The sequence below is a fragment of the Ascidia mentula genome, chromosome 2, assembly GCF_947561715.1.
Source record: "Ascidia mentula chromosome 2, kaAscMent1.1, whole genome shotgun sequence".
NCBI lineage: Eukaryota > Metazoa > Chordata > Ascidiacea > Phlebobranchia > Ascidiidae > Ascidia > Ascidia mentula.
In genome coordinates this window covers 16,488,152-16,510,428 of record NC_138567.1, presented here as the reverse complement: position 1 = coordinate 16,510,428, position 22,277 = coordinate 16,488,152, and the positions used below count along the sequence as shown (strand labels likewise).

Genomic DNA, 22,277 nt, shown 5'->3' with positions numbered 1-22,277 from the left:
TCTGAAACATTTTTCGCAAACATCGCACCGAAACGACTTCTCTCCAGTGTGAATTCGTTCATGCCTGTTTTGGTTGGCTGCAATGCTAAATTCTTTTGAACAAAATGTGCACTTGTATGGTTTCTCTCCAGTATGTGATCGTCTATGGGTTTTGACGTCAGACTTTGTTCGAAAAAATTTTTCGCAAATATCGCAACGAAAAGGCTTTTTTCCAGTATGAATTTGAAGATGAGCGCTTAGATTTCCTTTTTGAGTGAATACTTTTTCGCAAATTGTGCACTTATAAGGTTTTTCCCCAGTATGAGTTCGTCTGTGGATTTTGACTTCCGTAGAAGTTCTGAAACATTTTTCGCAAACATCGCACCGAAACGACTTCTCTCCAGTGTGAATTCGTTCATGCCTGTTTTGGTTGGCTGCAATGCTAAATTCTTTTGAACAAAATGTGCACTTGTATGGTTTCTCTCCAGTATGTGATCGTCTATGGGTTTTGACGTCAGACTTTGTTCGAAAAAATTTTTTGCAAATATCGCAACGAAAAGGCTTTTTTCCAGTATGAATTTGAAGATGAGCGCTTAGATTTCCTTTTTGAGTGAATACTTTTTCGCAAATTGTGCACTTATAAGGTTTTTCCCCAGTATGAGTTCGTCTGTGGATTTTGACTTCCGTAGCAATTTTGAAACATTTTTCGCAAATTGTGCATTTGAAATGTTTTTTTCCTCCTTGTGTCCGTACTCTTTCGTCTTGATCACGTTTCATGACTAACTGTTTGGCGCAACAACTATACACAAACCCTGTATGAATATTTTGCTGCTTTTTTGGGTTCCTTTTTGGTTGATTGTTTTGTCTGTCTTTTTTGTTTCAGAAACCACAATAATATCTAAGTTTTTTAAAAGGTTGGTCGTCTTTTCTGTACAAAACTGCAATAACTATTGTTGTTTGAGCACAAAACAATATAACACGCAGTTAAATGTAGATTAATCTCACATATCTCGCAAATTGAAAATATTTATGGGTGGTTTTCAGAATTCTGTGTTGCCTCATGAACCAAGTAAATTGTATTCTGTTTAACACGTTTGTTACTTACAGCTGATTTCCTTTCGTTCACCCAGTATCGTGAACCGTTTTCACACAGTTTGACGTTCTGTTTGCCCACAATCATTGCTGCTGTGCTGGACAAGAAATTATCAATCGTGTCTGATTATGTTGCGCAGTAATGTATGCACAAATACTGAACTGTTTTTTGCTGTTTAGTAATTTATTTGATTTGTCAGCGATGACAGTAATTTGTTTCTTCGTTGTTTTATTTTGCTTTGCGAAAAAACGACATGCAAACAAACAGGAAACAAAGCAACTTTGATAAAATTTGAAGTGTCATATTAATTATTTTGTGATTGATATATTGATTACACTTACACAAATTCAACTCAGTTTATCCACAAAACTGAATTAAAAGTACACTCGAAAACTGTACGAGTCGAATGTTTTTCGTGAGCGATTCCGGGAAAGTCATCTGTATGTAAGCCAGAATACCACAATAATCTGGTATGGAATAAACTGTGATTGTGGGGAAGATCTCATATATTTAATTTTTTTATTGAAGGTAAACGACATTGAAACGTCATTGAAGGAAAAAGCAATTACAAGATGTGACGTCACGCGTTTGCATGGGTTGTTAAATAAACTTTGCTGGCCAGGAAATTGTTAATCCATCAGCACTCATACAGGCGAGCCCAATGTGTTACGCCATGAGCAAAACATTGACCGAGGTTTTTCAGTTGAAAAATCCTTATTTGTCACTAATATACATTTCGTTAATAGTGAAAAAATAATTGGTTGCGCAACCATGTTAAAGTTTAACGTGGAAAGCGCCATGAAAATATGTGCGGATTTCGCCTGTACCAACGACTAGACTTCTTCAGAGCATAAAACAAACACTGTAGCAAACCCAAGGGCAAGTAATTTAGCAACGAAAAAGTACAAAGGGGCGCAACAGCTAAAACACAGCTGGACATTAATCAATCACCGTTCAAACGGCCAAACATGGGAAACAAGGGTGAAGAATGGTTACAGGAAATCTTGCGTACATATTTAAAAGGTTTAGTGATGACATTAAATGGGTGTCGCTTGATGTTAAAACCACTAATGCTATACAACATATGTTGGTGGAATGCTTTTGTAACGCAGGCTTGGAAGTAACTTTCCCGCCAAGCCACAACTGCTAAGCCATGCACTGGTTTTGAATTTCTCGATGTTTCCCACATCATCGACACCGTCTCACTGGCGGGCTTCAAAACCACCAATTACACTAAGCCCACGTCAGTTGACCGTTGTTTTCTTATGGGCGTTCTCACCATCCGATCCATGTTGTTAAATCAATTGTGTTTTCTGAAGCCATACGGATGCGGCGCTTAAACGTGAAGGATAGCGACTACAAAAAGGCCCTATTGTGGCTGAAAGATAAAGCTGTGAAATCCAGTGAGGATGACTTGCGATATCTTCCGGTGAGGATGACTTGCGTTGTGTTGGCAACAGCCAGCACTTGGACGACTAGATTTTTCCACAAGTCGGTAGACTCGTTTCCAAGGCACAAACTCATCTGGGCAACAGCATTCCTATTCTGCGTCTTTTGCCTAAGGAATTAAGCCTGCAGGCCAATGCTTCTATCGTTTATCGGAGAGGACAAAAGATGTTTAAGTAAGTATGTCATTACAAGCAGCTTGTCCATCACGCCAAGCCTCTGGACACTTGCCAATCGGCCCTTTTTGGCCACTGTGCGCTGTGTGGGCACCATGGTAACCACGAGCCCATGGTACCAACGACTTCCTTCCTGTGTACTCCCAAAGGCACAATAATGTTGCGTCAGAGATTAACATGCCGCGACTATGGGATATATGTGGCCTCGTGCAAAACATGCGGAGCCCAGTATGTTGGGCTTTTAAATGTATAGTGAACATAACATCATGCAACTCAGCTTAGACACATGACCTATTCTTCCTCTGGTTTTATTAATCGTTCTTTACGTATTTGCACTATTTTACATATTTGTGCACAAAAATGGAGGTTTATTTTTTCAATGTTAATTTTTGTTGCAATGTTATTGCAAAAAATGTAATGACTGTAGATAAATTAAATATTATGTAAAGCAATGCATGCAGAAAATGGTGGCAGCATTGCAATGAAACCCCTAATATATAGTCTTCAGCATCTTTCATTTGCTCTGATTTCTAGGAAAAAAAAAGTTGGCGAGTTATTAGGGGTCTAAACAAACAGTTTACTCAACCCGAACTGCGATTTTAAAGAGAGTCGCCAACGTCAACTTGGTAAAGGTCAAGGTTACCCTGCACTGACGGTGTACCACAACGACCTGAAAGCGCGCGGTCAAGGTGTCTACTTTTTTTTAAAAACGGACTCTAGTACATTTAAAAGTCTAAAAATGATGAAAAACGCTTTGAAAATGTTGGTGATACGTTTACACCACATAATACTGCACTCCATCGTTTAAGTCTTCATATACGAGACCACAGCGCTCAACAAACAGTCTGTTTTCACCACTACACGATTATTTCCCCCGCCAGCAACTCAACCAATCAGCGCATCACACATCTGAAATACAAGCGCGACTGCTCAAGCGTACAAAATAAAATGTAAAATAGTGAACAATATACAACAGAAATAAAATGGCATGGGCACCGACAAAGCCATAAAGGTCAACAAGTCGGGCGCCCATGTTAAAGGTGATCTCCTCACGAAATATCACCGTATATCGCCAGTCGAACTGGGAGGTGATGGGTTGCGACAGGTAACATATGACGGTAGGTGGCCACCCGGCACTTTTTATGAGCAGTTCGCTATCTTTCTACAATCTAGCGTTGCATCACACAATGATGGGACCTGTAATTCCGGTTTGAAGGAATGTTTACAATGCGTCGTGTCAAGTAAGCTTGTTTTTGTTAAATTTAGGGATGACTAGCTTAAGCATGTGCCCAAGATCAATCAGCATGAATATCACATTACCAAAACAAACATTTTGAAAAAGTCTTAAAACTTTTAAGTTAAAAGTTCATGTTACTTTGAAAATGATATACAACTGCATGTAAGTATAATTTACAACAAAAACTCATCAAACAATTGTTATTTCCAGGCTCGCTCCGGCGTTTTACTGCCAGAAAACGTTTGGTTGCCTTTACTTTCACTTACAATGTCGATGATGATTGCCGGAGCTTTTCTTGGCGGGATCACATTGAAGCTGATGCTAAATTTCTTTTCCAATACGTCATGCCGTATATTGCTTTGATTTCAATTGACATTTATCTTATGGGGTAAGACTCTGTCTCTGGTTCAGTTTCCGATTTTTATTTTGACCGGAACTTGTCTGTAGATTTTATGCTGGCATTCAGCTTACATCGTTGGTTTTATTGGGTGAACTGACCACAGAAGCGTCCAGACCATCTGTTATCGCCCTCGGGTCAACTCTATTATGGGTCATGGCTTGGACCACCGGCTTTGTCCCGCCTTATTTAGAGATATGAAAACAAACAAGTCACAAAAATCAAAGGGCAACACATTTCTGTTGACCAATCAATTACAAATTATTTTAGCGATAAAGGTTTAGAAACTTTGTTGTGAAAATTGTTGTATTTCTCATCCATCAAAATCAGAACCAATTGCATGTATTTCTCACAACTGCTGAATTTCATCGCATTACGTTGATGTGGATAATCAAACAGCTTGAATTTGCGTGAAAACTTTCACAGAACAACCTTTTGCAAAACAATAAATGCGCTTAGGGTAGAAAAATGCACATGTATGAAAGTTTGCTATCTTTGTCAGTGTTGAAACCTTCGCCAATCTATCGAATCATTGAGGTCTTGGTTGGCTAATCAGCAAACAAAATCCCCTCAAAAGTGCACCGAAGTGACATTACTGAGAAACATGTGGCCCTGCCCGCAGCTCAAAATAGAAACTTTATTGCTGCTTCAAGAACATGTACAAGTTATTGAAGTTTTTAATCGTATTTCGCGGATTATATCAAAAAAGTAGGTATCTTAATTCGTTTCCAAAGTAATTTCGATCACGTGGTCTTTCAGGTTGGTCTTGGAGCTTACGCGATGGTAATTTGGATTGGAGCATCAATTCTCTTTTTGCTGTTTCAGTTCTTTTACTTGCCAGATACAAAAGATAAAACTGTCGACCAAATTCAAGCTTATTTTAAAAAGTTGTGTTAGAAGAAGGGCCATGAAAGAAACGTATACAAATCCTCATCTTTTTTGTTGTTGTGTTGCATTTAGTCCCCTATACTTTCAGTTACAGTAAAATACATGCCATACGCAAATGATCAACCAGGACCTACAAGAAAAAATAATTTACCAAAGGAGATTTACCGATTTGAAACCACTTAATGCCCACATTTTGCTCTTTGTTGTGCGGTACCAATACACGTGGTATAATGTTTCGCTGCCATTTCCCAAAAAAATTACACTGATAAAAATTGTATGTCGGTTATTATTAAAGTGGCAAACGATGTAAAGTAGCCTTTATGTGAGGTTATGTGATTACCACCCACTTAAAAACTCAAAGGGTTTCGTCATTACTTAAACCAAAACACTATTTGTATAATGAGCGCTCACGTGTCAGTCCTGCTGAATTTACGATTTCGTACCTGGTATGTAGGTCTACGTGGCAAGTACCTTTTTCTTTTAACCTCTTGTCATCCGCATTGCCAAGGGAGCAAAGAATTTGGCACGAGCTTTCACAACATTTCCAAATAACTAAAACCAATTTGGTTAATTATATATTAAATTTCGCAAAGCAATCTGTGGACAGCTCAGATGGATTTTGTAATGTGAAATATATATTTCGCCTAAAAAAGCATCATCAGTTTCTCCAACTGCCAAAAAGGAAACACAGAAAGAAAAAGTTAAGCACCTACGCAAAAAATTCATCTGAGCTGTCCACAGATTGTTTTGCGAAATTTAATATATAATTATATCGATACGGTGAGCGATCGACAGCCTGCCAGGGGCCTTTGGTTTTAAATCGATCCAGGTTTCATTCATAATCACATTGGTGACCATCTTGGTTAGTGTTTTTATCTTAACGGAGTGAACAAATTCTTCTGACTTGCAGTGACGATAGTTCTTACCAAATATCCAAGGACATCGTCAAACCAAAAACTTCAAGAAAAATCAACATCATTTGCCATTGTCGTGCGATAAAAAAACATTCAAGTCTTGCAAGGAACTTTAGTCAGCTAACAAAAAAACTGGCAGATGCTGTCGCAGCTTCCAGCACTGTTTTCCACCGAGATATGGATAAGGTAACAACCTTATTGTCGTTGAACCAGAGCTCAGGGCCGGCGCGTCCATTAGTCGAACTAGGCAACCGACTAGGCTGCACATCCTTAAGGGGGTAGGCTTACATCACTTCGTAAAAAACGCCCGAACCATATACTGAAAATTACACATCGGTATAACCTTACCGATTTGTTCGATAAACCCATGCTGTTTGCCACAGCAATTTAAGAAACAGTAATTTTTGTTGCAGAAAGTAGTTTCAGCCCGAAAAAAATTACAAAACGTAGTGGGCTCAGAGCAGTAGGAAACAGCTTCACTGCACGAATACTATTATTACGCTGTTGAAAAAAAACAACAACAAATCGCAGTGAAACAAAACAACCAACTTTTATACGAAAGAAGGAACATGAACCGCCAAGCGGTTGTTCAAACAACCCCAATATGCTTTCACATACCTACATTGCTTAAGAATTAAATACGAAAGATAGGCAAGCAAGAAATATTGGCGTTTAACTGCAATTCAGCACGTTGTAAGGCTGGTCAAAAGTATCACCTATAATGGAAACATATATGAAGGATGGTGAATTGTATGCATGGTGAAGAAACACCTCGAAGATACTTGCTGGGAATTCTATGGGTTTCCATCCCAGAATGGTTAAATGAAAGATGATGAAGGCAGGTTGGGCAAACCACGTTTCATCAACCGGATACAAAAACTTTCAGCTTCGTGCCTGTGTTGAATTAAACTGCCTTAAAAATAACTGCTTGTCATATTGTTGTTGGAATAGAGGTTGTCACGTTTTTGAGCGTCACAGGGAAAAACCTACCGAAGTTTTCTGTGCTTTAATATATCAACCTGTAAAACAAAAATAGGAATAAAATCTCATCAGTCAATATACAACCATTTGAGTTTGAACACTTTCGTAATTATGGAGCAATATGATTGCATGAAAAACAAAAAATAATTGGTTAATCAGGCAATTTGTATTATAGACATCAATTTGTATCGCAACGGAGTGCCAATGCCAGAAAAAGTCCGGTTCAGTAATGCTTGTCTGTGCCTTTTTATGTGGATTCACATTGAAGCTGATGCTCAATTTCTTTTCAAGAAAACACTTCAATTATCGCATATTATAAACATACTGAGTTGTCTAACCATTGCCCTCGCCGGTGGCTTGTCCGGATCCTGTACAAGCACAAACCCTGTATAAAAATGTACATTTAAACCATGTTCCTACTGCGAAAAATGCTGACAACTTATAAAAAAATACATACAACATACCTTTGGCTAAAACAAATACACTTTAGGCTTTAACTTATCTGCAATTCCTTGTCACCGCTTGCTTCTACTTGGCTGGCCAGCTAAGTTTGAAGCTTCGCCAGCACAACTGAACTTTTTTTACTGGAGATTCAATTGCTTCATTTGTGTGACATCCTATTTTGCCCCTAAGTGCTCTAAAATGAATCAAAACACAGTAGAACAACATCTTGCTCGGCTACACTGCACATCGCAAATTGAAACTTAATCCGCCATTTGATCCAAATTCGACAGAGACTGATCAAGTTTTGGCTCAAATTACCAGACCAGATTACCGCGTCATGTAAAGTGATACCTTTATAGTGACCTGCAAACAGAGATACTGCTGCATTCTATATTACGTAGATGACGAATTGATTTCACGTAACACTGTTCCTAACAGATTATACATTTCCTGCTAAGGGGATAACATTTAACATCTACACCAGTATAGCAAAACTTTAAATCTACAAACACCAAGATATCACAAGTAAAACAAAACTTCATAATTTCTGTCATAAAAGCCTACAAAACACTAGGGGAACTACTCCGAACAATATCTTGCACGTGACTTCAATATTTGTGAGTTAAAGCATTGAAACTGGCACTCGTTACAATAAGAGCGTGGTTTTCAAAAAACATTTCGTCCTTAAACTAAATTAATTTACAGCGGGTTAATCTGTTAAACAACTTGGATCGTAACAAGTTATCCAACGGTGACGATGACAGATTTTTCAGAAGAATGAAATAATATATTGTCTTGTGCATACCGCGGTACACTTAAAATCGTGCCCTGACGTATCAGTGAGCGACACGAACTGAAGTCTATGAATGTTCCAGTACGTAACATGGTGAAAACAAGACAAGAGTTCTTAAAGCAACATTAAAACATACACTTTTACAGAATTTTACACAACTTATTTATGTAATGGAGACGACTGCATTGCTTCAAATTTGCTTGTTCGATCGATCTTCAGGATTCCCGACAATTTAATTTATTTCAACGACTTCTTCTTAGTGTGAATAAGGAGGTGCCTGTTTCGATTGCTTACATTGCTAAATCCTCTTGAACAAATTGTGCACTTGTATGGTTTCTCTCCAGTATGTGATCGTGCATGGATTTTGACCTCAAACTTTGTTCTAAAACATTTTTCACAAATATCGCAACGAAAAGGTTTCTCTCCAGTATGAATTTGGAGATGAACTCCTAGATGTCCTTTTTGAGTGAATAGTTTTTCGCAAATCGTGCACTTGTAGGGTTTTTCTCCAGTATGAGTTCGTCTGTGGATTTTGACATCCGTAGAAGTTCTGAAACATTTTTCGCAAACATCGCACCGAAACGACTTCTCTCCATTGTGAATTCGTTCATGCCTCTTTCGGTTGGCTGCAATGCTAAATTCTCTTGAACAAATCGTGCACTTGTAAGGTTTCTCTCCAGTATGTGATCGTACGTGGATTTTGACTTCCGTAGCAGTTTTGAAACATTTTTTGCAAATTGTGCATTTGAAATGTTTTTCTCCTCTTTGTGTCCGTACTCTTTCGTCTTGATCACATTTCATGACTACCTGTTTGGCGCAACAACTATACACAAACCCTGTATGAATATTCTGCTGCTTTTTGGGGGTTTCTTTTTAGTTTATTGTTTTGTCTGTCTTTCTTGTTTCAGAAACCACAATAACATCTAAGTTTTTTAAACGGTTGGTCTTCTTTTCTGTACAAAACTGCAATAACTGTTGTTGTTTGTGCACAAAACTATATAACACGCAGTTAAATGTAGATTAATCTCACATATCTCGCAAATTGAAAATATTTATAGGTGGTTTTCAGAAATTCTGTGTTGCCTCAGGAACAAAGTAAATTGTTTTCTGTTCAACAAGTTTGATACTTACAGCTGATTTCCTTTCGTTCACGCAGTTGAGTGAACTCTTTTCACACAGTTTGACGTTCTGTTTGCCCACAATCGTTGCAGCTATGCTGGACAGGAAATTATCAATCGTGTCTGATTATGTTGTGCAGTAATGCATGGACAAACATCAAACTGTTTTTTGCTGTTTAATATTTCATTTCACTTGTAAGCGATGACAGTAATTTGTGTCTTCGTTGTTTTTTGTTGTTTTGCGCAAAAACGTCACACAAACAAATAGGAAACAAAACAACTTTGATAAGTATCATATTTATTGCCTTGTGATTGATATATTGATTACACTTACACAAATTCGGCTCAGTTTATCCACAAAACAAAATTATAAGTTCACTCGAAAACTGTATGAGTTGAAAGTTTTTCGTGAGCGATGCCGGGAAAGTCATTTGTATGTAAGCCAGAATACCACAATAGTCAGGTATGGAATATACTGTGATTGTGGGGAAGATGTCATATATTTAATTTTTTTATTGTAGGTAAACGACATTGAAACGTCATTGAAGTAAAAGGCAATTATAAGATGTGACGTCACGCTTTTGCATGGGTTGTAAAATAAACTTTGCTTGCAAGGAAATTGTTAATCCATCAGCACTCATACAGGCGAGCCCAATGTGTTACGCCATAAGCAAAACATTGACCAACGTTTTTTAGTTGAAATATCCTTATTTGTCACTCATACACATTTCGTTAACACTGAAAAAAAATTGGTTGCGCAACCATGTTAAAGTTTAACGTGGAAAGCGCCATGTAAATATGTGCGGATTTCGCCTGTACCAACGACTAGACTTCTTCAGAGCATAAAACAAACACTGTAGCAAACCCAAGGGCAAGTAATTTAGCGACGAAAAAGTACATAGGGGCGCAACAGCTAAAACACAGCAGGACAACATCAATCACGGGTCAAACGGCCAAACATGGGAAACAAGAGTCAAGAATGGTTACAGGCAAAATTGCGAAACACGGGCGAAAGTAATTTTCTATTAAAACGATTCAACATATCTGGAAGCGAATTAATAAAATAATTTTCCACGACCAACCGTTTTGCCAGAATTGTTTCTTGTTTCAATTCTTTTGTCCCCTTCCAATTGATACGGTGGTCGGTGTCAAGCATGTGGGCACATAGATCAGATTTATTGGGTTCCATATTGCCTGCGGCTGCTTAATACGAGACGTCAAATTACGTTTAGTCTGGCCAATGTAAACTGTGTTGCAATCAAGTCAAGGTATTAAGTGAACCACACCGGTAATTTGAAGCATGGAATTACAGTCTTTTGGTTTGGGAAACATGTTTTCTAAAGTACTGTGTATGTTTGTTGTGTATGTGGGGTGTGAGATTTAGGTTAGTGTGGAACGTGTTTAGTTGTAAGACGTTCCGAATGTGTTTGCGTTCAGCTCTCCGAGTGTGTGGATCGCCATTATGTGTAATCGTTCTGTTATATAAGGTTTTGTTACAATGAGCTTTTGATGTTTCGGATGGTGTGAGGTGTATTGTAGGTAGCGGTTTGTGTGTAGGCTTGAAAAAATTGAGGAGGTGAATTTCCCGTCTGGTTGTGCAGTGACATTTACGTCCAAGAATGATCTGGTCTTGTTGCGTTTTTCGGGTAAACTTAATTGTGGTTTCGATACTGTTCGACATGATTATGAAACCCTGCGACCTCGTCTTTCGCTATGATGACGTACATGTCATCGACATAGAGCCCATGGGAGTCCCAAAATGTTGTTGGTAAATGTGGTTTTAATGTGTGAAAACAGTCGAGAGTGAACTCTTTTTACACAGTTTGATGTTCTGTTTGCCCTCAATCGTTGCTGCTATGTTGGACAGGAAATTATCAATCGTGTCTGATTATTGTTTAAGCTGCAGACAGATGGCCACTGTTTCGACCTAAAAGATCTCATCAGTGCAGCTGGTGTGACTATCAGACGACTTTGTGTCTGATTATGTTGCGCAGTAATGCATGCACAAATACTAAACTGTTTTTTTGCTTTTTAATGCTTTTTCTGAAATGTCATTTTGTGATAATAATTTATATTTGCACTTTACTCAATGTCAACATACCACAAACTATCAGCAAATGTGTGCAACTTATTACGGTTGGGTATGCAAGGCATAATATAATAATGACCTACCTCTGACTCGAATAGCAATGTCCATAGAATTTTACATTTCGTTTATTTAAGCGATGACAGTAATTTGCTTCTTCGTTGTTTTTTGTTGCTTTGCGCAAAAACTTAATGAAAGTATCATATTTAATACCTTGTGATTGATATGTTGATTACACTTACACAAATTCAACTCAGTTTATTCGCAAAACTAAATTAAAAGTACAAATATAAAGGGCCTGCACTGTGCGGCGATTGTGCCTTGCTATGCGAAATGTATCACTTCTGCGTTTGTCTGGTTAGCTTAATTGGTAGAGCGTTTGGCCTGATTTGCCCAGGGTCTTGAGTTTAACCCTCTCCGTGGCTTGATTTTTTAGATCTCGCTTCTATTTGTCGGGAAAAGTGACTGATCCAGCATTGGCTGCAATGCCTTGGCCTGTGAACCTTTTGAAGTAAAAAGCTATTACAAGATGTGACGTCACTCTTTTGCATGGGTTGTTCTGTAAACTGTCCTGGCCAGGAAATTTTTAATCCATCAGAACTCGTGATCCCAATGCGTTGCGCAATAAAAAAAACAGAGACCAACATTGTTTAGTTGAAAAGTTCTTATTTGCCTCTCATATATATTTCGTTAAAAGTGAAACAAAATAATTGGTTGCGTTACCATGTGAAGTTCAACGTATTGAAACGTCAAATTGAGTGTATTTTGGTCAGTTGTTTTTGGAATGTCTACAAAATAGTGTCCAATAATTTAGAATATAAGTAATTATAATTTGGATAAGGTTTGTGACATACGTATTTTACATGTGGCTCCATGATATGCTGTTACTGGATTGTAAAAGTAAAAAGGTCAATTTTTATCGAAACGCGCAAGGTTTCGAAGGTTTCGGATTATTACTTCGACAATTTTTATCGAAAGGTTTCGAAATAGTAAAAAAGTTCACATTATCATTACATGCTGTGGGTATCTCACTTTGTCAAAACCAGTTTTCCAATTTACTGGGGTTTTCGACCAAGTAATGAAATTTATTCCGTGGTTGCAGTATGTTTGCATCTATATTTTATACAATTTGGGCCTTCTGGATTTTCCGAATTAAGGCCACACAGTTCAAAGGCTACGCAGCCAAGGCAGAGCGTTAGGTCCTGCCTTTCTATGCCAAAGCATGGTATCACCTCTGCGTTGTCTGATTACGGTGGTGGAGATCCTCTACGTATGTGAAGGTCGCCTGAGTTGTGCGCTCGAGCATCAGTGTACCTTGGTCACAATATACCACGTGAAACTAGAGCTTCTGTAGCTCAGTCGGCAGAGCGTTGGGCCTGGTTAGCCCAGGGTCGTGAGTCCAAACCTCACTGGGAGAGTAAATAATCCAGCTTGACTGCAATGCCTTGGCTGCGAAGACTGTGAACCTGAACTTGTAAATTTTCCTTTGGAAATAATACTAATAGTCTCTAGCATTCTATTTGACATTCATAAGATTGTGTTTACCGGAACTTGAAGCATATATAAACTTTCCTAGACTCGAAAACGCATTTGGTTAAAAACAAAGTTAATAAGGTCATTATGTTTCAGGCTACTGACTTGTACGGCACGTAAACTGACTTACTGCGATACAGCAGTTTCGCCTAAGAGAGAAATGGAAAAAAGCTAAAAAAAATGAGAAAAAACTAACTTCAAAAGCAGGGCACAACAACAAAATAACTGTTTTTCTCTGAAAGAAATTTGAAACCTCACTAAAATTTTATATTTTTCATCAAATATCCGTTTTGATAATAGCTATTTTGTTTCGAGGATATGCTCGAATCTAGTAAAAATAAAAGATTATTTAACGGCAAAAGCACAAACTTGTTTATGAACATAGGATATCATTTTAAAACCTGATTATTTTTGTACAGAATGCCTCCATTTCAAATGAAGTATGTCATTCTAATTTTTATTTTGCAAAACGTTGATAATACTAACACGCCTAAATAAAAAAGTTGTTTAATAAAAGAGACAATTGTTGAATATTTTGCCGAAAAATCCTGCACGGTCGGTTATTATTGCTGATGAGGTGTAAACTGCTACTGTTTTAGGAAGTGAATTTAACATTAGAAATTACTTTCGCTCGGTGATACTTGGGTTTGAGGATAAAACCGTTAAAGTGTCCGATGATAAGCGAAATATGATAAAATATACGTCTTGCCAAAAGGTTTTTGTCCCAAAAGGCACCCTGGCTGGCCTCATACTTCCAATAATAGATGAATATTTGCGACTATTTATTTTCTCATGATCGTTTTGTAATGTAACATGGAAATTCACAAGACATATTTCTTTCAAATTACTGCAATTTATTCTCCATGCAGTATTTATTTACATCAGGATCAGCCGTCAATTCCCATAATCTGGGCATTTTCCGTGGGTGAAAAACAAGTCATCCACTGCCATATCTCCCATGAAGTTTCTTCCACGGATTCCAACAAGTTTGATCTAAAACAAAAGTGCTTGGATCATTTTAAGTAAAAAATAGATAAATATAAAGTATTATTTATATTGATACTCAAATTCCTCATCAACTCCAAGGGAGTAGGCGTCAGGACGTTGTATTTAAATTAGTTTTCCAAATTACTTGACTTCTTTAACACGGTGTGTTAAATTCCCCCTATTTAGGTAAGAATGCAACATATTTTTCTGGGCGTCCCAAGACATGCATTTTTTCGTCTCCCACATTATTTCATTTACAGACAGTGAATATGCAGAAGACACTCGTGTACCTTCACAGGTTCGGCCGATTTCACTTGAACGTAATAACGTTTCCACATTGTATTTCGTTTGACAATTTCCAACTTTTTCTCTTTATTAACGAACACACGGAATATGTGATGTGGCATCCTCATGTTATTCACGTTGTGTTGTTGCAGAAAGTGAAAACAAAAACATCCGACTAAATCTCTGGAAGTTTCCAGAACAAACCGGACTCCAGATGGCATAAACGACGTCTCGGTGTAAAGGTAATACCTTCCTAAACATTTGGGATAAAGTGTTAAAATATTCAAAAGATTTTTGGGTAAAAGGATGTTAAGGGTTTATTTTTAACTTACCAAAATCTGTCAGAATTATATTTTTATAGTAATTCAACAGAATAAGTTACAACTACAGAATAAGTATTTCTGCGTTTGTTCAACTCTCTTTTTAGTTCTAATTGAAATAATCTCGCAACACGCTTGCAGTCCCATGCAACTGAATTAGCAGCTCATATACTTGAGAAAATAGTTTAACAAAAGTCACGAAATTATGTGAAAATAATTTCCTTTTTTTATTGTAAATTAGGTTACCATGTCCCGCAGAGTTGGGTCCCGTGTTAAAGGATGGGGTTCTGCCAGACCTCCTTATCCACTTTCTAACTCCGGTGTTTTTCCACTTTCCCAAATTGCGTGTTTCAAAGCTAGTGTTGTAAGCTGTTAAATTACAAATGCAATGTAAGCTGAAGAACAAAATATTGTGCACAAAATTCGTTTTAGCAAAAAATAATCAGAATCGCTTAAGTAGATGACCAGTGCGTCATCGCAAAAAAACTAGATTGGTAAAATATCTAGATGGAAACTATTTGTATTTTGCATTTTAGATATATATTCATTTTGAAAAACTTAAATTTGCATTGCGGTTTAAAATTTGAGAAGTTAAAAATTAACTCTTTACACGACTTGTAGTTTTATTTTTTGCACATTGTATTTGCATATCTTTATATTCACTTCACCTCAGTATTCACTTTCATTATGCAATATTTTTGTTGTTTATTACTCACATACATTTTTATGTATTATCCTCATTTAAGGTTTATTTTTATACGCCCAAGTAGATTTGGTTGCGTGGTTGGCGTGTGACAAACTGAATGCCGACGGGCGAAATTAGTGGCAAAACCATGCAGATCTCATGTTGGGGCGGTTGTTTGTTGGAGGATATTTAATACGCTGTATTCTTGTGTGTAGAGAGTGGAGACTGTTTCTGCGTATTAGTGTCCCTCCTTTAAATATAATAGTAATTCCTTGCGTGGCTCTAGGTTTTACCTATGGGCGGTTAGTGCAGGGTATCCTGGCCGTTTTGCCAAATTGAGGTTGGTGACCATGCTTAAAATCGCAGTTTTGTTTGGGAAAGCTATTTGTTCAGACTGTTATCATATTATGTTGCTTTTGCTGCCAGGCATATTATATTTAAAAAATCTGGCCTTTTGGCACAATTAAACGTATCATGATCAGGCAGGTGAAACGTCGGTGAATAAAAGTTACATTTATTTGTGCCAGAAGGACAGATTTTTAAAATGTTAATATGGCCTTCTTTGGGAAGAATTACAGGGTCGCTAAACTAATTTGGTTCTTATAGTACATTTATCATAAAGATACCCACTCGGTGGTACGTGTGTCATCATATCCTCGCATGAAGTTGTATTAGAAGCCATAGTGGTGTTGGACATTCCCGTGCTTGAAACAGGAGGTGGTTCTTGTGATGGTGTTGGCATAGGTGTCGTAGTTACGTTTTGCGTGCTTGTTGGTGCTGGTGGTGGTGGAGGTGGAGGTGGGGTTGGAACACAGCGGATGCTTTTCGTAATATCAGTCTGATATTTTGCCTTCCGTACGACCACTGTCGCCCTGTACAGAAAAGAAACCATATTCTAATTGCAGATGCAAAATGTGCAGCGGAAAATTTCATATCTGATTAGGTCGTACATCGTTTATTGCTTTACAAAATTTATGTATGTTTGAAAAAAGAAATGTTTCAGAAAATCTGTGTGGGAAAGAAAATGCATGTTACATTTAAACCCTGTTGTAATGTACTTGATATCTGTAAGATGACCATTTAGTTGCAATTTAAACGTACTAAACCCATTCTTTAATCAAACCGTGTAATTGGAAAACAAATAATTCAACACTAAACGCCCACAAATCACTGGGTTTTAAAAACAGGACCAGGCAGGAATATATTATCGCACAGCCGGGCTGATCCTGTTATTAAAAGTGCTTTGTGTGCGTATTGTGATTACGGAAGGTACAGTGATCGCTAGACCAGCATATGCGGTCTATGGTTAAGATCCCAATTTTTCAATATTAGAAGTCATGTTTAAAACTAAACGTAAGTTTTCATACATTATGACATGGTCGCCTTTGCAGTTGGCAGGAGCTGTCCACTCGGCCTTCACAGACATTCCTTTAAATGCCCCGTTGCTATGTCCGAACGCGTCATTACATCCGCTGTTGGGTGGACCACAAAAACAACTCATGAGCTGATAACCGGGAGGAGGATTGGAAAACTTTCCGACAGATATTGCAGCATTTCCTTTGCGTACTTGAATGAAAACACCCTTGAACTGTTCTGGTCCATGAACCTCGACTGAAAAACAAGAAAACAATAATTTCGTTTGAATTAATTTGTGCGGAGCAAATGTCGGTTCAAACTCTGTATTTTCGGTACATTCGTATATTTAGTCCGAAGTCATAATTTTATGGAGATTATCGACGGCCTGAACAACAAGTCCGCAACGGTTTTGTGACTCAGGACGGGATATGATTTTGTTCGGCGAGTTTAATAGTTTGCGACTCTGCCTAAATCTTACGTTTTCGTACAAATTGCTTACGTAAAGACAAAATAGGTGTCAAAGTAAATATTTTTTGGTGCCTAAATCCTTTCAACACAAAATAACTCAGTTATAATTGGATCACATAAATCTATTCATATACGTACTTGATATTTTTCCCCCTGGAGCAATTGTGTTTGGTGCTTTGATTGCGAAACCGAGTGGTGAACTTGACCTTCCTCCACCACGATGACCCAAAGGTCTCATTGAAGCACAAGATGATCTTGGTGGTCCCCTGCTTCTGCCCTCCACTGTTACAAGCAGTGTTAACGCTCCAATTAACCACGCAGAGTGCAACATGATTGAAATTAATGACGCTAATGAAAAACACCATTACATTTATTAATCCGTACGCTAGTTTTGTCGTCCGTTGGAAAAACAGATTTTTTATATTTTTACGTTTGGGATTTTACCGTGTTTGTTCAACCTCACAACGTCAGAACGATTTTGTTGCGAAAATACAGTGAAAAGTCTCCGCTTTAAAAACAAACACAGCAATTCACTATATCGATTGTTATAATGATATTTAAGGTACCAGTAGGCTTTATGCAAGTAACGTTTACCCGCTTAAATAGAAAACACAACCTTTCAATCCGATAACAAAAGTGTGGTTACTTGTTTTTCAATTATTTTCAGATTATTCAATTTTCAATAATTGTATAAACTCTCAAAAACCTCATAATCTACATCACTATTTTTCGTAACACCCGCAAGAAAACTTGCAACTATAGTCTGGAGACTTGTAAGACCGAAGTATTTTGTCCGAAGTTGGTTGATTCGGAAACGCTTTTGTGTCATTTTTGTTAACGACCATTCTGCACGTTGTCTGCACACGATGTTATATCACACTCTGTTAATATTCATTACAAAGTAATTGATGTGAATGAGCCAAGAACCGGTTTTAACAGGAAAGTACCGGTCGATGCTAATGATCAACCACAGCCTATTGCTGCTGTCCTTGCAGCAAACAGGCAATGACGATAGTGATTAGGAAACTGCACAAATTTTAAGTAAAAGTTTGAATATTTGCAATTAAAGTATACTTTTTGAACAAGATATATTGCTGTGCGTTTTATGAACTGGAAATAAATGCCCCTGCAAAATCATGTAGGATAAATATAAAGAAAAAATACATATAAAAAAAAAGTGTTGGTCATTGGTCAACAACTTTATTTCAGAAACTAAACAAAATCAACGAAACATCACAAAAACTTATTTGTAATCGAAAAGTTGGAGATTACGGGATTTCCTGACATTTTATCAATCTTCGCTTGAGGTCTTTGGACTGAGCTGGAGCTGAGCCTCATAATTCGTGGAAGTTGGTCGTGTTCTGTCACGCGATCTGACCCCTAAAAAACCTCTGTGTTCCAAAAACCATAACAACCTTGGAGAGTTGCAGACAGAGTATGTACACGCACTGTTTCGACCTGTAAGGTCTCATCAGTGCAGCCGTTGACAGTGGTGTGTCAGACCTTACAGGTCGAAACAGTGCGTGTACACAATCTGTCTGCAGCTCTCCAATATTATGGCTTTTTCTGCACTTACATACCAACCTTATTTCCACGAGTTCTTATTTTCCACGAATTGCTGGCATTTTGAACCTGGTTACATTTTTTTTGTTTTCGAAATGTTGGTGTCAAATCGTGCAAATGAGCGAATGTTTCAAAAACTGCGCAATAAACAGGGTTGCCATCGAGGTGAAACCGAAAATAAGGACGAAAGAGAAATAAAACGTTTTTGCCCTCTGTGTTGCTGCCTTTTATTTGATTTATTTTATCATATTATTTAACCTTGTGACGAGCATCATACAGTGGCACTTTCATAACAAGGGGTTCCAAATTTCTGCCTTTACTTCAGTTTCTGTTCCAGTTGCATGTATTTGTGCGCCGCTACCGGCTTAATTGCTTGTGAAATAAGAATTGTTCTTTATTCGTTAAAAGGCAACAAAGATATATGTGAAAATATGACAACAAAGGCCCTCAAACAGAAGTAAAACATTGTCCTATGCTGCCCTGCAGTTAGTCGAACAAGCTTCTCATGCATTTGGTGATGACGAGCGTCCGGCCGGTTAGCTCAGTTGGTTAGAGCGTCGTGCTAATAACGCGAATGTCGCGGGTTCGAGCCCCGTACTGGCCAGCTTTTATTAGCAACGAATATTTTGTTACTTTTAATCTTTTTCCCATATGTGTGCTTTTTGTTGCAACGAGATAAAGACCAATTTGTAGTTGCTCATAAAACACTGCCACAATAACTTTTATTTAGACCAGCAGTGATTGACATTTGACAATTCCGTTCAATTTTGCTCCATGTCTGTATTACAGAAAAGCTGTAAGGGCGTCGTTCAGAAGAGTTTTTCCATGCCTGATTGGCGATTGGGTTTTATGTGACAACTGTGGTGTTCCACTGCTTAATTCTGTGTTGTAGACCAAACATAACACAATATACACATTTTTATGATTTCGCTATTGCTTCTTCGATGAGAATATTTGGTGCGGTTATATCCGGTCATACGATATATTGTTTACATAGATATGTTTACATAGAAGAGTTTGTGACCGGTACATAATGTATTTAATAAACAATCGTTGCTTAAAGAAGCTCAACAAATATTTCCATTTGATGACACATTCTACAATTCACATATCCTGACATTGACTGGAATTTAATTTTAATATAGTTGGAAATTCAGCTGACGTGGACATAAGAAATAATAACTTCAAAAAGATCCTTATATTATTACGTAGTAATATTTAAACATAATAAACTGTTAGGTCTTATAATTTTTTTACATCAGGATCAGTCGTTAATTCTCATAATCTGGGCATTTTCCTGGGGTGAAAAACAAGTCATCAACTGCCATATCACCCATGATGTTCACTCCACGGATACCAACAAGCTTGATCTAAAAAAAACGGGCATTAACAAAAATTGATCACCGTAAACCGTATTAGTCGCACGGTGGATTAGAGGACCCAGCATGAGAAGAAAATCCGACCGGAATTTGTGACCACGATATTTTGTCCTCGAATACCAATGTGGCGAAAAAGGTCCCATAAAGTATATTAATTAACAAATTTCCGAAAGAAGTTGTTTATTTTTTCCCTTTTTCTTTGTTATATCGCAAGTCTACACATTTAATTATCGCCAAACATAAATATTTATTCCGAATCTCGATGAATGCCATCAATTACAGACAGTGAACAAGCAGAGACACTCGCGTACCTTCACAGGTTCGACCGATTTCACTTGAATGTGATAACGTTTCCACACTGAAGTTTCGTTGACAATTTCCAACTTTTTCTCTTCATTAACGAACACATGGAATATGTGATGTGGCATCCCGTCATTAACCACGTTGTGTTGTTGCAGAAAGTGAAAACAAAAACATCCGACTAATTCTCCGACAGTTTCCAGAACAAATTGAGTACCAGAGTCAACGTTTGATGCCTCCGTGTAAAGATAAAACGTTCCTAAAATTTAAACTAAGTTCTATTTCAATGGTAAATATTTGTTTTGAAGCTTTATATGGAAAAAAGAATAAGTACATATAGATCGGCATTATATGAATCCAAAGTAATGTGGGCATTGATATATGTTATTTAGTACATTTTTGTAAACACATTTTCACTGATATTCAACCAAATATAAGAGTGTCAACCCGAACCAAATAAATTATAACACGCTGATGCCAGGCACTCTTTTACAACACTCATGGGATAGTGCATGAATCTGAATTTCCTTGCGTCGTTGTTACCATGTTCGGCTGCAATTGGCCCAGTTCCAAAAGTTGGTGTTGAGTCATATATTCGACTCCAGTATTTGTCGCCTGTGTTAATCCAACTCCCCTGACCTTCAAAGCTCCACAGAACTTCAAAGCTAGTGTTGTATTCTAAAAAAACAGCAATTTACACCGGTGAATAAATTTGTAATGTTGTGTTGAGTTTTTCAACTTTTGGATTGTCGAAACATAAAGCATATTTATGAGTATTTACTTCTTCATATCTTCGTATGGATTGCACTCCAGATATATCAACCTTTTATAAGAATTTCTGCTGGTTTTGGAGAAAAAATTGACCATGGTATTTTGCATGGTATCGAATTAGCAAGTTTTGGCTATAGCATATTTTCAAACTTGCTTTGCATTCAGAATTTTTTAATAGGATTAAGAGGCCCAAACATACAATGAAGAAAGCAATTTGTTCTTCACTTCCTTTACCCTAACATACCCACTTGCTGGTACGTGTGTCATCATATCATCACAGGAAGTTGCATTGGAATCGTCAGTGGCGTTGAACATTTCCGTATTGTTCATCCCCTCCACTTTTGCCAGTAGAGTCAGGGCCACATAAAAACAGGTCGAATAAACCATGATTAAATTGGCGGTATGAAAACGTTTATTTCCGTAGGCAAAAACGAGACAGCTTGCTTACTCATGACAAATATACTTCGATAAAAAGGAGGATCGTTAGGGTCCAAAAAAGAAAAAGATAAGGTTAAACATAGAAGGGTTACTGTCACCCCCAGCACACAAAGAACAATGAACAAAAACGAACGTCTTGGTTTTGGAGTTGCGTAAATTTTACCCAGAAATGAATATTGACCTTTTCATATTCGTGTTTTTATTCTATTCTGTACAGAAATTGACGAAGCCGTTTAGGCGAAATTGATATAATTGTGTAAGCTGCAGACAGATGGCCACTGTTTCGACCTAAAAGGTCCCATCAGTGCAGCTGGTGTGACTTTCAGACGACTTTGCTGACCAAACGGCCAAGCAAAGACTTCCACTTTGTGGTGACTTTACAATCAGCTTCATTCGTTGGGAACCAAAATAGGTGAAACCTCACGGAGAAAATTGATATATCTACATACTTTATAATAAAATACCGCACTGTCGCTGCCGTTAAAACTTTATAAAGTGTAAATGGCATAAAAGATAACTTTTAACTGACAACATGCCTCACACACAACATTTCACTTCCATAAAAGTTTAAGTCATAAATCTTGCCATCCATTGCTCGAAAATTTTTTTGTCACCGCAACTTGTAAACATGCCAGCAACC

General features: G+C 37.6%; 2 protein-coding genes and 1 non-coding gene across 14 annotated transcripts in view; 2 read left to right on the top strand and 1 right to left on the bottom strand.

The window, feature by feature from the left end:
• The window catches only part of LOC145890428 (NACHT, LRR and PYD domains-containing protein 12-like), a 481,386-nt gene that overhangs the window by 62,569 nt on the left and 396,540 nt on the right, over positions 1-22,277 (top strand). The window lies entirely within an intron of this gene.
• On the bottom strand, positions 13,866-17,530 carry LOC145889705 (uncharacterized). The gene is made up of 6 exons (XM_082980708.1): positions 17,325-17,530; positions 16,730-16,973; positions 15,993-16,234; positions 14,924-15,046; positions 14,363-14,610; positions 13,866-14,078 (listed from the first exon to the last, which is right to left on the bottom strand). Exons 1-6 carry the CDS (start codon positions 17,515-17,517, stop codon positions 13,980-13,982), a joined length of 1,149 nt encoding a protein of 382 aa, XP_082836834.1. The 5' UTR covers positions 17,518-17,530; the 3' UTR covers positions 13,866-13,979.
• Trnai-aau (transfer RNA isoleucine (anticodon AAU)) lies at positions 19,280-19,353 on the top strand. Its single transcript has one exon. It is a non-coding gene; the product is annotated as a tRNA-Ile (tRNA).